The 16,761-nt window shown below is 42.8% G+C and overlaps 2 protein-coding genes across 15 annotated transcripts in view; one reads left to right on the top strand and one right to left on the bottom strand.

Moving 5' to 3' along the window:
* Positions 1–8,384, bottom strand: part of ITSN1 (intersectin 1) — a 239,470-nt gene extending 231,086 nt beyond the window's left edge. For 2 of the 4 annotated variants that reach the window (XM_033418235.2, XM_033418237.2), the window contains exon 1: positions 8,130–8,377. The gene's annotated coding sequence lies outside the window, so the exon portion shown is untranslated. Of the gene's footprint in view, positions 1–8,129 lie in introns of all 4 variants that reach the window. The other 2 variants (XM_033418238.2, XM_033418236.2) reach the window with 2 other exon arrangements.
* Positions 8,385–8,647: 263 nt separating this feature from the next.
* CRYZL1 (crystallin zeta like 1) overlaps positions 8,648–16,761 on the top strand; it is a 34,757-nt gene continuing 26,643 nt past the window's right edge. For 2 of the 11 annotated variants that reach the window (XM_033418233.2, XM_033418232.2), the window contains exon 1: positions 8,648–9,152. In XM_033418233.2, coding sequence (XP_033274124.1) covers positions 9,054–9,152 — 99 coding nt within the window. In that variant the 5' untranslated portion in view covers positions 8,648–9,053. Of the gene's footprint in view, positions 9,153–9,293; positions 9,313–9,343; positions 9,443–16,761 lie in introns of those variants that run through there. The other 9 variants (XM_049710486.1, XM_033418229.2, XM_033418230.2 and 6 more) reach the window with 7 other exon arrangements.

Here is a 16,761-nt window from a genome sequence, read left to right as displayed (position 1 = left end):
ATGACTATGGTTTAAAACTAACAGAACTAAGGAAGTAACGTAAGGTTACAATTACTGCAGTATTTCCCTCCCTTTGATACTAATTAAAACACCAGATTGGACAGACAATATTAGCGTTTTACAAATAAGATCTTCCTCAAAATGAATAGCTTCTATAGACACTCAATTCATAAAACAGCTATTTTTAAGGATTCATTTCCATATATTTAAAGTTTCTTTCACCAAAAAATGTAAACCGAAAAATCTTTCCTATCAGAAATCTATAGTCATAACCTCAATTAAATTAATGGTTAAAAAGTTAAATAATTCCTGATCTTTATTTTACATTGTTTTATTTTATTTGATCCATAAGAATAGTGGTTTTATGGGGTTCTCTTTTCCTCAGAGAACTTCAAAAGTTTATACAAATCACTATTCATCTCACCCCATCAAAGAGTAAATCTTATTACCCTCATGGCAAAGAAAAAGTACAAGGCCAGGTAGAAATGTCAATTTTCAGATAACTGAAAGCAGGGTCAATTTAACATTTCTCTCTTGCTCTCCTCCAATCCACTCCCACATGACATCCAGAGGAATCTATTCAAACAAAAGGTACTCCCCTGCTTAAAACTGAGGTTGGGGGCTTCCCTGTTGGTGCAGTGGTTGAGAGTCCGCCTGCCGATGCAGGGGACACGGGTTTGTGCCCCGGTCCAGGAAGATCTCACATGCCGCGGAGCGGCTGGGCCCGTGAGCCATGGCTGCTGAGCCTGTATGTCGAGTCTGTGCTCTGCAACGGGAGAGGCCACAACAGTGAGAGGCCCACGTACCACAAAAAAAAAAAAAAGAAAAAAAAAAACACTGATGTTGGCTTCCTACTTCCACTGACTCTGAATAAAATCCAAACCAGCTCCTGTCTCCTTTATTCCTCACCTGTCTCTCCAGTGCTCACCTGACCTGGGTGACTCGGGCCTCCAGGTAAACAGAGCCTCAAACACTAATCTATTCAACATGCCAGCATGCGACTGTTGAGTGTCCACTGTGCCCCAGACACTGTTCTAAGCCCTGAGGATAAGGCAGAGAGGAACGCAGACAAACTCCCTGTCTCGTGGAGCTCACACCCTAGTCAACCCCTCTACCAGGTTCTCTCCCTCCTCAATTTCTCTAATCATTTAAAGAATATTAAAACAGCAATTTTAATGACAATATCTCAAGGTATCTGAAAATAAGCAGTACTACCTATAAGAGACATATTATTATTTACTGACTTTGTTTAATATTATTTATTGTAAGTGAAAGAAAGAGGAGAAATAAAGGAGGGTGTACCTTTAACTACTGAAACTTGGTATATATACCAGGAATGGTACAAATTTTTTGGTCAACTTTTCAAGGTTTCTCTCATTACTAGCTATACAGCTTTTATATGTCAGTGATCAAAGTGGAATACCCTAATTCTGTAAGAATGGAACAGTTGAGTTTCAAATGATTCCAGAAACTGAAAGATTACTTGCTTCTAAAATCTATTATCCTAAGATTACAGCAGAAATGAATTGATTTTTATAAAACAGTGGCTCCACAACACTCTTATTATAGATAATGCACAGGAATGGGTGTGTGTGTGTGTGTGTGTGTGTGTGTGTGTGTGTTTATACAATGTCTTATAATACAACACATTACCCTTGTTAGAATAAAACTGCTCGGGAAATTTGCCTCAGAGAGAGGTGATTAGCCCTCTACACACACACACACACACACACACACACACACACACACAACGAATGACTCCGATGACACCTTGTTTCCAAGGTTTTATCATAAGAATCAGTGTCCTTCGTAACCAGGTTGGTGAAAGCATGACACTAAAAGCCAGTTGGCCTTGTCCATTTCCCTGTATCCACCAGTCACCAGAAGGACTTGCAGACAAAATGCTGGGATGAACAAAACCATCCCTGACAGAGAAATAAGTCAAAGGGTTCACCAAGGCACACAGGACCCAAAGCTGGCCCTCCTGCATTAGCGTGGTGTACAAGAGTTCCGTTTCCCTCCCCCTTCCTTTTTTTGGGAATGACTTAACCAGTGACAAACCTAGTGAACTGTTTGCATTTTTAGGAAGAAGAATGGGATGTTATTGTGACCAGTTTGGTGGTGTGATATGGAAAGTCAGAAAATTCATACACCTGTCACAATGATAGCTAACTTTTTTTTTTTAGCTGCATTAGGGAGAAGACGTTTAATTTTAACCACCAAGGATTAAAAAAAACTTTGACCAACTGCTATGACCTTGTTATTGGGTTCACAAAAAAGTTCGTTCGGGTTTTTCTGTAAGATGTTATGCAAAAGTCCGAATGAGCTTTTTGGCCAACAATATTTTCTCAAATTCAGCTGAATCCGAAACTATCGCATCCCTCAGTTCACCTCCTGGCTCCACCACTGGATGAGGAGTAAAGTGCCCCCAGGACCACTCCCACCCGGCCTGGGTGGAGCTCCAGCCCTCACAACAGTGAGAGTGGGTTTTGGTGTCCAGCTTAAAACTGAGCGGTGGTTGTCCTGCCTGACTGAGCAGCTCAAACTCAGGCCAGAGAGCTGAAGTCAAAATGATTTCACCAGCCCTCTCTCTGGGCAATAAGCTAGTCAGGTAAGCTGCCAATCATTAGTCCTACTAGAAAAAGGTGAAAAGAGCAATGATGAATTCAAACAGATTAGCTTACTGGAAATTCACCTTGTTAGAGGGCTACAGTCATGAGCAACAAAACTTTAATGATATTCTACCATCACACTTATGAATAGAAGGGTTTTTTTTTTTAAATGGTCTCCCAGTGGATGGGTGACAGCTCTCTACAGTGAGGCCTTTGCATTCCTGAACTGAACTTCCACTGGGCACTTCAAATCTCCAAACTGGCCAACACAGAAATGTTTGGACAGACTCCCGGCTGTCTCCCTAATCACACTTCTGTACGTTGTCTCGTGTTTCCAAGGCAAGTCCACACCACAAGTAAACTGCCTTTTCCAATTTCGCTAGTGTTCTCTGTGACTCTAATCCTGTTTCTCACGCAGGGGTGCTTTAGGAAAACCACTACAGAGGAAAGGGTAGCACACTGCTTTGAGAGGTGGGTGCTAGACAGGACATGAGGCTTGTTTATGTGCTAACTTATGCGATGAACTCCTCAATGAGAGGGCTTCAAATCTGTGCCCCACCTACTTAATAAATTAATGCACGCCAAGAAACTGCTAGGTTATTTCAAAACAGAAATCAGGAATGTAAAAAGTACCCCCAGTGCCATACAACATGTGCAGGAAATAGGCAATCCAGTGCTGTGGCTAAGAGTTTGGGCTCTAGAGTAACAAATCTGCATAGCCACTTGCTGGCTCTCTGTTACTTAACTGCAGGTACCTTGGTTTCCAAGTCATATTCATCTAAAGAACAGAGAATTTTTGAAAATTAAGTGAGTTAATGCTTATAAAATGTTGTAAACGGACTCAATAAATGTTAGCTATCAGGAATTCCCTGGCGGTCCAGTGGTTAGGACTCCGTGCTTCCACTGCAGAGGGCACAGGTTCAATCCCTGGTCTGGGAACTAAGACCCCACAATCCACCCAGCACAGCCAAAAAAAAAAAAAAGTTAGCTATCATTGTGACAGGTGTATGAATTTTCTGACTTTCCATATCACACCATCAAACTGGTCACAATAACATCCCATTCTTCTTCCTAAAAATGAAAACAATTCACTAGGTTTGTCACTGGTTAAGTCATTCCCAAAAAAAGGAAGGGGGAGGGAAACGGAACTCTCATACACCATGCTAACAGTGTAAATTGCTACAACCTTTCAAAATGACAAACTGGAAATATGTATCAAAAACTCTTAAACCATAGCATGCACTTTGATCCTGCAATCAAACCTCTAGAAATTTATCCTAAGGATAAAAAATCTCAAAAGTATATATAGAGATGCATGGAGGATAGTCATTGCAGAGATACTGATTATAGTGGTGGGAAAAAAATAAACTAATGTTTAATAAAAACAAATTGGTTAAATTATCACAGACCCATAAAATGGAATATTATTCAACTACTATTATAACTGACTATACAGACATGAAAAGATTCATGTAAGATGTTAAGAAAAAAAGTACAGGTTACAAAACAATCATGTATAGCAGGATCCCATATTTGCTACCAAAAACTGTATATAAATAGCCACATGCACACAGAAAAAGGGTCTGGAGAGAAATGTATTCAGGTAGTGGACCTCTAAGTATTTTATGGTTTTCTACTTTCTGCTGTTCTGTATTTCAATTGTTCTACCATAAATATGCGATTCTTTAAAATACAAGGGATTATCTAAACTGATTATTAGTTTCTTTCTGAAATAATACTATTAAGCTGAAAGTGATGACAGGTTTATCTTTATTTAGAAAAAAATTTGCATAGAACTTGATGTTTTATTAAATACTTTTAATGTTTAGTTATTGTTATAATTTAAAAATTATACATATTTAGTGCCAAGAAATTAGCAAGAGACTTCTTTTTTAAGCAATGGATTTCTATTTACTACCATAAAGTACAGTAGTACAAAAACTGAGCGGACTAGCTAGAGTTTCATATATTTTTATATACCTCAACTTTTTATGATCATCGTAACTACCATTTATTAAATGAATGGATCTGAAGAACTTAAGCAAGCACTTAGAAGTATTAAATTTTACTACAACTATTCCCATTTTCAGCTGAGAAACCTGAGGCACTGAGAGGTTAGGTGACTAGATCAAAGTCACAGACTATGTGTGGTCAAACCCAATATTCTCTAGATGTTGCACTCTTAACTATCCATCCCCTCAACTACACAACAGAAGCTGTTATTTATGGGACTGAGTCCTGTGCTGGACTCTGAAAAAAAGGAGTGAAGGTCATATGTTACGAGGATGAAAAATAAAATCAGAAAACATACCAGTTTTCTACATTTTTTGGAAACCAATTTTTATTGCATTATGTTGGGCTTATCATAGCTTATAAAATGGCATTTTAATGTAGTGATAACATAGTAATTTACCACTATACTGTGACTTATATTTATATTTTGAGCCTAAGCAAACATTTTGCTAGGAGCCTTCTTTCCAGCTTATCGCCTTGAGCAGTCTAAGCTTGGGAAAGATTCTCTCCTTTCAGAGCCAACCAAACTTACAGAAATGACTGCGGTACAGTACTTGCGGCTCCAAGCTTAAAATCAATGACTACAAAGTGATAAGATTAACTTTACAAGTAAAGGTTTAAAGACGTGGCCTCACTGTGATGTAATTCACTCAAGTGTTTCATGAAGCTCCTCCAGGCACTCTTCTAGGCATTGGAGGTACAATGATGAACCAAAGTCTCTGCCCTTCTGAAATTTATATTATAGGTGTGTCACATACCTGAATGTCATAGTTTTTTATTAGCAGCCTAAGGGATAAAAGTTATTGTCTCTTGAAAAAACTTGCTATCCTCTTCAAAACATGGTCTTAGGACACGCTCAGTGAGAAGGAAGCACAATGCCAGTGGTTCTCCAACGCTACTGTGCAAGAAAACTTCCTGGAGGACTTGCTGGAAATCAGATTCCAGGAGTCTGTATTTTTAGCAAGAACCTCAGGCAATGCTGATATAAGTGTTCTGAGGTCCAGACTTTGAGAAACCCGCCAGTAAGTGGAACCATTCAGAAGAGAATGATCATTCAGAAGAGAAAAGCTCTATGGCAGTGGAATGTGAACTGAGTAATATAAACCCAACCGACCTGTAATTAATTCCCTATAATTCACAAATCTAGCAAATTAAAAAGCTGAGTAAGGGCTTCCCTGGTGGCGCAGTGGTTGGGAGTCCGCCTGCCGATGCAGGGGACACGGGTTCGCGCCCCGGTTCGGGAAGATCCCACGTGCCACGGAGCGACTGGGCCCGTGAGCCATGGCCGCTGAGCCTGCACGTCTGAAGCCTGTGCTCTGCAACGGGAGAGGCCGCAACAGTGAGAGGCCCGCGTACCGGAAAAAAAAAAAAAAGCTGAGTAAGAGTAGAGGGATTTACCAGCACCGCCTTCTTAACCCCCATTATAGATTTGAGTTTGCCTTAATCTAGTTATTTGGGGAAAACATGAACCTAAGCAGAATTTTACTCCCAATATTAGGGATAAGCATTAAGAAAAAGGAAATTGCTAGTCAACTGCAAAAAAGAAAATTAGCTAAGAGAGACAAACATTTCAGGGAACTAACTTGCTACCACTCATTTTATGCCCTATTTCACAATGCTTAGTATCTGAACAATCCACAGGGTTCCAAAGTACATCAAAAATTTGTTCATTTCCTCTCTTACTCAGGCAGAATAATAATAGAGTTTTGTGAAGGTACCATGTGCCTCAGCAATTTCAATAGATAACATTCTTAGATAAAGAAATAGCCTTTTAAAAAAAGTTGTATCAGAAATGCTCCTTACTGGAGCTACTTAAAGAAGTTTTAAATAGTTTTTAAACCATCACTCAATTAGTGTCCCTCATTTCTCAATTTAGATTACCTAAAGTTTCTGGGTTCTTTACAAACCTCCTACAGAACGAACTCAATATTTTAAAATGGTTTTTTCTTTAGTAATAAGCAAACAACCATCAAAACAACATAAATGTTTCAAGTAAACTATTAAAAATTTGAGAACAAAAACACATAGTATTTTGTTCTCAGTGACAGGTAGAAATCATAACTTTGGGGGCGTTTAAGCTTCTGCACCTTAAGTCATCCAAAAATAAAGGTATCCCAACAAATACATTCCTCCTATTTCAGAGGTTAAGAGTAGCACTACATAAACCAGCTGGCCTGCTGGATCCATGGCCCCAGTTCCTTCCCTCAGATCCTGTCCACCACATAATCCATGAGATCTCTGAGCCTGGTCTTCATCCTTTCAAAGGGATTAGTAAAAACTGCCTCCCCGTTGACAGAACTGAGATTTTCCAGATGCATTTTTTGGTATGGTATTTGTTTTTAGGATCTATACTTTTTATTGTACTTGTTTTTATTATCTGTTCGTTCCGACCACGGAAACATTAAGAGTAGGATGCCAGCAGATAAGCACAAAGAAACGCATCTGTCCGGAGTCTGCATGTATTTAAAATTTCAGGCTGGTGCTGCCTTCAGAATAGCAATGATGATGGCAAAGTTCTAAAGGAAACTTTCATATTAAGAGGCCATCAAAAATCTCCATAGCCTTCAACTCAACATAGAAGCCGCTAATTTATTTCTTCAAAAGCAACGCCTTTAGTCTGAATCACAACAAAAGATGTCTATAGGAAATATAATCTACGAAGTTGCCTTCTAATCCAAAGGCAAACAAGGAGTAAAGGAAGGCGCAACCCATTCCTCGTTGGTTTCCTTTTCCTGGGGATTCTGATTACATTTCCTCGTTCAAGCAAGAGCCGGTAATTGTGCCTTCGGTCCACACCGTAAAGCCGTGTCTGTGCGTAAAGAAAGGAAGGGGAACGGCAGACACCGGGGACGCGCTCCCACTGAAAGGAGAGCCGCTTTCCGTTAAATACCATCAGAGACAGCCCCAGCAGGAGGACTCAGGGCCAAACGGCATTGACTGTCCTTCACTGACAGGGATTTTGAAGGCACAGGAGAGAGAAAAAGGGATGAGCCGGGGACTCAAGGCCGGGGGAGAAAGGCGGGAGGCGCGACGCCGCTCCCCGCGAGCTCCGGATCCCCGGGAGGCTGGCGGGGAAGCGAGGCTTGGCCAGCCCGCCAGGCTCAGGCGGCCGAGGGCAGCGAGGTCAGCCCTGGAAAGACCGACCGCCCCACGTCCCCCCTGAGGAAGGAGGGACCCCGCTCGCCGGCCACGGCTGCAGACGCCCATTCAACCCGAAGCCCGTCCCGTAGCCGCCACCCCCTCAGTCCGCCGCGGAGCCCTGGCCTCCCGGCGCCCGCCAGCCGGCCGCCCCACCGCAGCCCCCGGGAGAATAGGAAGGACGAGGCACAGGGTTTGCGGGTGCCGCGCCTCCCGACCGTGTGGCAAAGGGTGAAGGGCGCCCGGAGGGACGCGCACCGGCCCGGGGAACTGGCGCCCCAGGCGGCCATCGCGCCGACCCCCGCGCCGACCCCCGCCCCTGCCGCCTTCCCGGTCCAGGCCGCCGCGGTCCAGCCCGCTCCTCACCTCATCTCCAGGCGGGTCCACGCTGCCGCCCCAGGGACAAATCAGTGCAGCTCACTCGCAGCGGGAGGGAACGCAGGAGCCGCAGCCCCGCACACCATCCCCGCCCGCCCGCCTCTCCGTACGTCCCGGAGCCCGCTCGGGATTCTCCCCTGCGAGCCGCCGTACTACGGAGCAACCAAGCTGCGCTCCCTCCCCTCTCCTCCGCTCTTCTCTACCTCCTTCGCTCCCTCGCTCCCGCCTATCTCCTCATCTCCCTCAGCTGCCTCCCCTGCTCCCATCCACCCCTCCATCTCCGCCCCCGGGTGGGTGGGGACAAAAAATCTACCAATCGAAAGAAGGGGCCTACACCTCCTCACCGCCCCCTACATCTAGCCCCGCCCACCGCGGGGAACCAAAGGAGGGGCAGCTGAAAAAAATGAAAGAGGACGGAGTGACAGCCGAATAAACCAATCAGCAAGTGCAAAGGGGGCGTGACCTGGGCTCTCCTTCCTCCCCATCCCCTTTCCTGAAGGCGTAACTAGAGACGTCAGGTCTGGGATATTCCTGACGGGGCTTAGGCATATTTTGTTTCACGATTTCGGTGCATTTCTCCGTTGCCGTGCGAGGCGCGACACTAGTTAGGATGCATTCAACTAACTAACGGAAAGTGTTAAAGGAAAGAACAATGTGGAGGCAAAAGGGAGGCGGGGCACAGTCCAAAGAAGATGATGGGGATACGGTTGGAACGAGGAAGGGTGTGGTCTTTAACTGATATTTGCATAAAACTGAACCCTTCGGCAACTAGGACTTCGCGCATTTATTGGGAGCCCCGAGTGCATCGCCGTAGAGCATGCCGGGAGATGTAGTTCCATGTTCGGTTGCTATGGCGTTCCCTACAGCCTCGGGGGGTCCGAGAGCCTCCGAGACTGACGAGCGGCCTGGCCAATGGGAACAGCCCCTGGCCCAGAGGGGGCGGGCCCTCTGCAGAAGGACTCGAAGGTGGCTGTGGTGAAGGTGCAGGCCGTTGGAGTCGCTCCGAGGCAGGTGAGTGCTGAGAAACGCGCTGCGTGTCTTGGGCAACCGGGCCTTGGGGGAGAGAGCGGGAGACTCCCCGGCGAATCGTCGAGCCCTGGGGCGGATGGTGGTTACCGTCCTCAGATCTCTTGGGCCCAGGCCTCGCTTAGCTGAGGCCGCTGAGGGGCGGGTAAGACTTGAATTGACTGACGATTTCCTGGTCCTTACAGGTTTGGTTGGTAGATTTTACCTCAGTTTGTATCTCTCTCCACATTTATGGAGGCAGAAGTCTGGAAATTCCCTTCCACTGAATCTCCCAGGTTGGATTTCTCCCCTTCCTGCATCTTTTTGTTCCTCTACTTGGAGTTTCTTTTTCTTTCTACCTTACTCCTTCACTACCGCCGCTTTCTCCTCCACTTTTCTTTTTCGGTGAGCACTTACTTTCGGTGAGCTCACTTACGGTGAGCACTTTCGCATTTATGTAACTGTAGGGCCAGGTTTGTCCTCCAGAGTAAGCTCAACAGAGGAACACTGGAGCAGTGCGTGAGAACCACCTCAGAATCATACTGAAGCGCAGATGCTGATTGTGTAGGTCTGGGCGGTCCTGCGAATCTGCAGTTTGACAAGCTCGCCATCAGCTCTGAGTGCAGATTTAATGAGAGCCACGTTTAAAAAAAAGAAAGAAAGAAAAAAGAAAAGAAACATGAAATTAATTTTAAAGTTTCATTTAACCCAGGATGTCTAAAATATTGACATTTCGGGATTTCCCTGGCCGTCCAGTGGTTAGGACTCCGAGGTCTCACTGCCAAGGGCCCCGGTTCCATCCCTGGTCTGGGGAACTAAGATCCCACAAGCCGCGCGGTGTGGCCAAAGATAAAAAATAAAATATTATCGTTTCGATACATAATCAGACATTTTAAAATCGAGATATTCTTCATGCTCTTTTTCTTCATATTAAGTCTTCGAAATCTGATGTGCATCTTACACTAACAGCACATCTCAGTTCTGACTGGGCACAGTTCAAGGGCTCCTTGGTGGCTAGTGGCACAGATCTAGATGATATCATAGCCCACGGCCAAAATTAAAAGGTGTTAAAACTCAAGTTGCTCTGGACAGAACCCCTCGCTGCTCTGTGAGATGGGCTTTGGAACTCTTGATATTTTACAAGTTCTCTGCTCAGTTTACAGAAATAATAGTAAAAACAGTCAACGTTTATTGAGCACTTACTGTGTGCCAGGTATTGTACTGAGGGCTTTGCATGTATTTTTTTAAGCCTTACAGTACCCCTTTGAGGTAACTACTGTTATTATTCCTGTTTTATAGATATGGAATCTAAGGCCCAGAGGGTTAAAATTACGTAGCCCAAGTCATACAGTGAATAAGTAGGAAAGCCAGGATTCAGGGTAGGGTCAGTTATGACTTCTCAACTGTATCCATCAATCACTGCAGTGTCTAATTATTACCTTTTATCACTAATTTCAACTTATTGATGCCTCTGCTCTAGATGGCAGAGGATGAGACATTCAGATTTGAAAGAGAAGGTTCACCATACAAGGCAAAGTTGCCTGTCAGTTGCAGTGAAATATTTTGGTAGTTTTACAACTCTTTGTGCTGTGCATTCAAAATCACAGTTCTAGATTGAAGAAGAGTGCACAAAACCTCAAGGAATATATAGGCCTCTGAACCAGTACTATACCCTGGACAGTAATGTGTCTTGGTTCATTTGTGTACCTCCTTGAAGGAGGAAAAAGGGAAGGCTTGGGAATTCTTAAAATGTTTCACTATGGAATCACAGTGTTTTGGGGGGTTGTTTTTGGTGAAATATTTTTTTAATTGATAAAAATGTTTTCTTGCTCCTGTGAACTTCACATAGAATAGTTCAAAGACAGCTTTATTTATGATTTTTCTAGACCCAATAAACAGTATACGTTGAGCTAATGACAGTTTTATGAGTAGAAAAGCAAAAACACACATATCCACATAATGCTAAAATGTAGTATTTTGCAAAATAATTTTCTTCTCTTTTTATACATTATAATAAAGATGACATCTTGTGTATTATTTTCCCTTGATTGTGAATTTATTAGTAAATATTTAATCAAAATTACATGTCCTACTTTGCATCTGAAGTAAGAATTGATTTAAAATCCTATAGTGATTTAGAAAACTAAGTGTTGACAAACTGCAATAATGTTAATCTGTGGAGAACATCCCTTAAGTCAGTTGGAGAAGAGGGAGAATGTATTAGAGATATAGGGAGGATCCCTCAATTGCTTGTCTTCCTCATCACCTTCATTGTCCCAGTGTCACATGATTAAGCCAGCAGGAAGGGATGACTGTCATTCATGCCACCATTGGCTCCACTGTTCCCCAGTAGTACAATATGGGAAAATATTATGCTAATTCAGAAATATAAATGAAAGTTAAGTTTCTGTCGTTCTAGATCTTACTGTATTAAATGGCCCTACATCAAATAGAAACTGTAGCAAAAATTTCTAATCTTTCAATTAATAACCATCCCACTTCCCCAATCAACCCACTACCCACCTCCCAGCAGTACTAGCAAGGGGGTCCTACTAGTAAGAATTCTTAAGTGAAAAGGTATTTTGTAAATCAACAAATAACAATAGTTAAGCTCTCTTAGAGGCAGGAGAATTAATCAGAAATTCTTTTGTGATTCGGAAGAGGTCATTGCTGAAGCCACTTGTTGCATATATAGCCAACAATTTGACGTATCCAATCAAATGCCTCTTGTTGTTGCGTCCACCTAAAGCCCATATCAAAAAAACTTTTTTTCCTTTCCTAATTCTTCACCTATCTTTAGATCTCAGGTTGTGTGAGTTGTAAAGATTATGCGTCACTTGTATAAATTCAATTGAGTATGTCTTGATAATGTTCATATAAATCTAGATTCTCATAATTAGAAGAGACTGTTATGGTCATCTCATCCCTCGACCACCTCAACTGATGCTTGAATCTCCTTTATGATGCCACTGTAAATGTGTATCCAGCCTCTAGTTTAAATCCATCTAGTAAGAGGAACCATTGCAATTTCATGCATTTTCCTAAGTTTTAAATCATATACCTAAAATGTGAAATAAAAAGTTCTTATAGGGGCTTCCCTGATGGCGCAGTGGTTGAGAGTCCGCCTGCCAATGTGGGGGACACGGGTTCGTGCCCCGATCCGGGAGGATCCCACATGCTGCGGAGCGGCTGGGCCCGTGAGCCATGGCCGCTGAGCCTGCGCGTCCGGAGCCTGTGCTCCGCAGCGGGAGAGGCCACAACAGTGAGAGGCCCGCGTACCGCAAAAAAAAAAATTTCTCATAATACATGTTATTAGCTAGAAATGCTTTCCAGGTTTAGCTAGGTATGAGCCACTATCACAGTGTCTCCCATGCCCATCTTGTAACAGACCCAGGAGAACAGTACAGTGTGTAGCCAAACACCTATGTATTCATTGCTTATCTAAAGTGTCCTTGAAATATACGGATTTCTAGAGACTGTTGCCTGCAAGATGTAGAGATATGCCTTCCTCTTTAAGAAGCAGAGCTGGCCTATCTAGTTAGGACTACCAGTCTCCTCCACAACCTGCAAAGTATGGTATTTGAACCAAACCTCCATTAGTTACTTGGATTATGCTGACCATATGTTTTATGGGTACATGGTTTGACATACTTCTTTCTGTGATATGTAGATATGTATGAAAAGTCCCACAGATGGGTAAGAACATTGTTAAAACTTAGTATTGTCACCTCTTCAATATAACTGAAGATTTACCCCTAACAATCCAGCTAGCATCATAATGCTGTACACTAGGCCCAGCATGATGGGCCAACATTTCAGAGTTGACTTCATCTGGTTTTTTTGGCAGCCTAGCTGCTTGACAGTGTATCTGTGCTTTCCTTAAAATATAAATTAGGGTGGGTTAGAAGCATTAAAACTGAATCCCAGGCTTCCCTGGTGGCACAGTGGTTGAGAGTCCACCTGCCGATGCAGGGAACACGGGTTCGTGCCCCGGTCCAGGAAGATCCCACATGCCACGGAGCGGCTGGGCCCGTGAGCCATGGCAGCTGAGCCTGCGTGTCCGGAGCCTGTGCTCCGCAACGGGAGAGGCCACAGCAGTGAGAGGCCTGCATATCCCCCCACCAAAAAAAAAACAACTGAATCCCGAACCTGAAGTGGCCACCGAATTGTAAAGTTTGTGTTGAGGAGAAATGGAAAATTGAGCATATAAGAAGAGTTTGGACTTTCAGGCTTAAGTTGTTCATAGAGTAACAGGTGTATTGGATGAAGGAAAGAAAGAAAGCCATTCAGCAGCCTGTGGCCATAGCGCAAGCCTGAGGCATTGCAGTGTTAGCCCATCGCTTGTGCTAACAAATAAAATGAGCAGGTAAGCCAGGACATTATAAAGGAAAAGGAAGCCTTATGGTTGATAACTTAATGCAGAGGAAGGAATTATGATAGATTCTAAAATGTCCTCGATTACTGAAGTTCGGTACAGCAAAATCTTGTTTGGGGGGAAAAAAACGAGTCTAGTTTTATGTCCATTGATTTTGAGGTTGATCTGATACTCAGAACACTTTTGGTCTGAAAGTGTAGATAAGGAATGATCTGTAGAGGTTTTATTTACAATTATTAATAGATGAGCTCCTTGGGGCATAGTGTAGCAGGGGAACAGCAAGTGGAGTTCATGTTGTTATAACTAAGATGAAACCATTTGAAATTTCTTCCCATTGTTTTTTTTTTAGAAATTCCTTAAAAGATAGTACTTTCTTTAACTACTTTCTTGGTGTTATTTATGGTAAATGTTTAATTTATGCAAATTCCTTATTCTGCTTTGTACCAAAAATTATTTAAAATAGAGGTCTTAATGTTTGTTTCTCCAAATTTTTAATATGTTACCATTATAAAAATTTAAAGTATTACAACCATAATCTTCAATTTGTGGACTTATGTCAAATATATTTAAAATCAGATGTACCTGGAAAACTTTAAAATCTTTATGCTTTTTATAGGGCTTTTTACATCAGCCTATATTTTTAAACAGATTTATTTTTATTTAAAAGTTTTACGTAGTACTTTTTTTTTTTTTTTTTTTTTGCGGTACGCGGGCCTGTCACTGTTGTGGCCTCTCCCGTTGCGGAGCACAGGCTCCGGACACGCCGGCTCAACGGTCATGGCTCACGGGCCCAGCCGCTCCACAGCATGTGAGATGTTCCCAGACCGGGGCACGAACCCGTGTGCCCTGCATCGGCAGGTGGACTCTCAACCACTGCACCACCAGGGAGGCCCCGTAGCTCTTCTTTGATAAAGGAAAGCTTACAGTAGAATATATAATTTTGAGGTTGCATAACATTCATCCTTGGAAATGGCATGATAAATAATATACATTTAATTTATACTTTTATTTTATGAGGTGTTCAGTTATTTTATTTTCTGTATGCAAATATCTTTACATTCAATAAAAATTTTGTTAAATAGTGGACTAAGTGTTCCATTTAATCTGGACCAGTGCCTAAGAAACTTAGTGGGACTTGAATATCATCCATTCTACCATTTTCTCCCTGTTAAGAACTTAGTGTTGGGACTTCCCTGGTGGCGCAGTGGTTAAGAATCCACCTGCCAGTGCAGGAGACACGGGTTTGAGCCCTGGTCTGGGAAGATCCCACATGCTGCAGAGCAACTAAGCCCGTGCGCCACAACTACTGAGCCTGTCCTCTAGAGCCTGAGAGCCACAGTTGCTGAGCCCGCCTGCCACAGCTACTGAAGCCTGTGCTTCTAGAGCACATGCTCTGCAACAAGAGAAGCCACCGCAATGAGAAGCCCATGCACCGCAACGAAGAGTAACCCCACTCGCTGCAACTAGAGAAAGCCCTTGTGCAGCAACGAAGACCCAACGCAGCCTAAATAAATAAATTAATTATTTTTTTTTAAAAAAAGAGCTTAGTACTCATTTTTGGGGTTGCAAAACAAGTAATAGTTCCTCAATTTTCTTCTGGCCACTTTTGTAAAAACACTTCTCTTTCTTCACTTTGTAACTTTGAGGGGTTTTTTTGCTCCCACATGTTTCCTCATTGGACCAACTAAACATTACTTTTTTCTACCAGCCAGATTGATTGTAATCTAATTTGGAGGAACTATTTAGGATGATCAGACCAAAAATACTGGCAGTATTATGTATATAACAGTTGTCTTAAGGGACACTAGGGGTTCACACAAACAGCTTCCAGGGTCTTTGAAACTGGAGGTGCATACAGTATGAGATCCACATGACTGCTGATCTGGGAGACATGCCGTATGTTCTCAGATGCAATGGGCAGGGAAGACAGTGGCTTCCAGAATTACAAAGGGAGACACTTTGAAATCGAGGTGTTGATGTGTAATTATTTCATTTCTCAAAAAGGCAACTCCAGTAGCTCCAGACTGAGTAGGAGCAGAGGTTTATTTACTTCGTAATAAGGAATATTGATTCTTTGAAGCAATAGCTGGGAAAACCCACTAGTTAGTGAGTGAATAAAGCAAGGCTTTGTTTGTTAGTATGTAACAATGAAATCTAGAAGCATGGGACAGATGGGGTAGATTGCAAGTCACTGGGAGGTGATTTCAGATAGGGAATAGGACTTGAGCTTTATTTACTTCACAGAATCTATAGCGTAAGTACTGTGCAGTCTCAGAGAGCAGGCAGTGCCTTGGAGCCCTGAGACAGCGGTGGCCATATGGTGTGAAGTCATGCTGACTAGATCAGACAGGGTATGTGTTGGAAAAATGGGGGGAGTAAGGTAGACTAGGGACAGTGGGTATGCATCTAGACAGCCTTGACAACTAGGCAGAAGAGCTTAGATTTCTATAAAAGGGAATGCATAGCCTCTGTTCTGTGCTTAGGTTCTTCCCCTCTCCCCTCCACCCCAGCAAACATATTGATGTATGTACACACGCACACACCCACCCCAGAGGGCTTCTCTAACCAGAGGGCTAGACTTAATTTAATCTTCCTACCTGGCTCTTCTTTTCTTTATGTACTTTGTTGATAGATGCTACATACATAATTTCTATAAATGTCTGGAATGTGTACTCATTTCTCTTAGTTCCAGCATTTGATTATTACCTTCTAGAAAGCAACCATTACTGAACTGCTCAGTAAAAATCCACTATACAGCTCCATTAGATCCACTAAGATTCTGCTTTCAGGGCCGGCTTCATGAGCACGGGACCTATGCAGTCACAATGGACCTCACACTCAGAAGGGACTCAGGCTTGGTTTAAATGATTGGCTGTCACCATCTTGAAATTTTAATAATTTCTGGACAAGTTTCCCCACATTTTCATTTTTCAGTGAGCCTTACAAGTTGGGTTGCTAGTTCTGTCAACAAGCACTTAATTATCAATCCTAAACTATAGGAGATAGGATTCTAGTTTTAAGTGATACATCTAACGTTAGCAGCTCAATAGAAAACCATTAAATATAATGGTTAAGAAAAATGACTTTGGAGTTGTTAGCACCTGATTTGTCTCAGCTGTAGCCCAGCGGGTGCTCTGAGACCCCAGGTATGTGCCTTAGCCTCTGTAAGTCTCAGTTTGCTCATCCGTAAAATAAATTCAATAATACTATACTACTTTCACCAAAAAATATGTACAAGAA

Source organism: Orcinus orca, chromosome 5 (genome assembly GCF_937001465.1).
Source record: "Orcinus orca chromosome 5, mOrcOrc1.1, whole genome shotgun sequence".
NCBI lineage: Eukaryota > Metazoa > Chordata > Mammalia > Artiodactyla > Delphinidae > Orcinus > Orcinus orca.
This window is presented reverse-complemented; position numbering and strand designations above follow the sequence as displayed.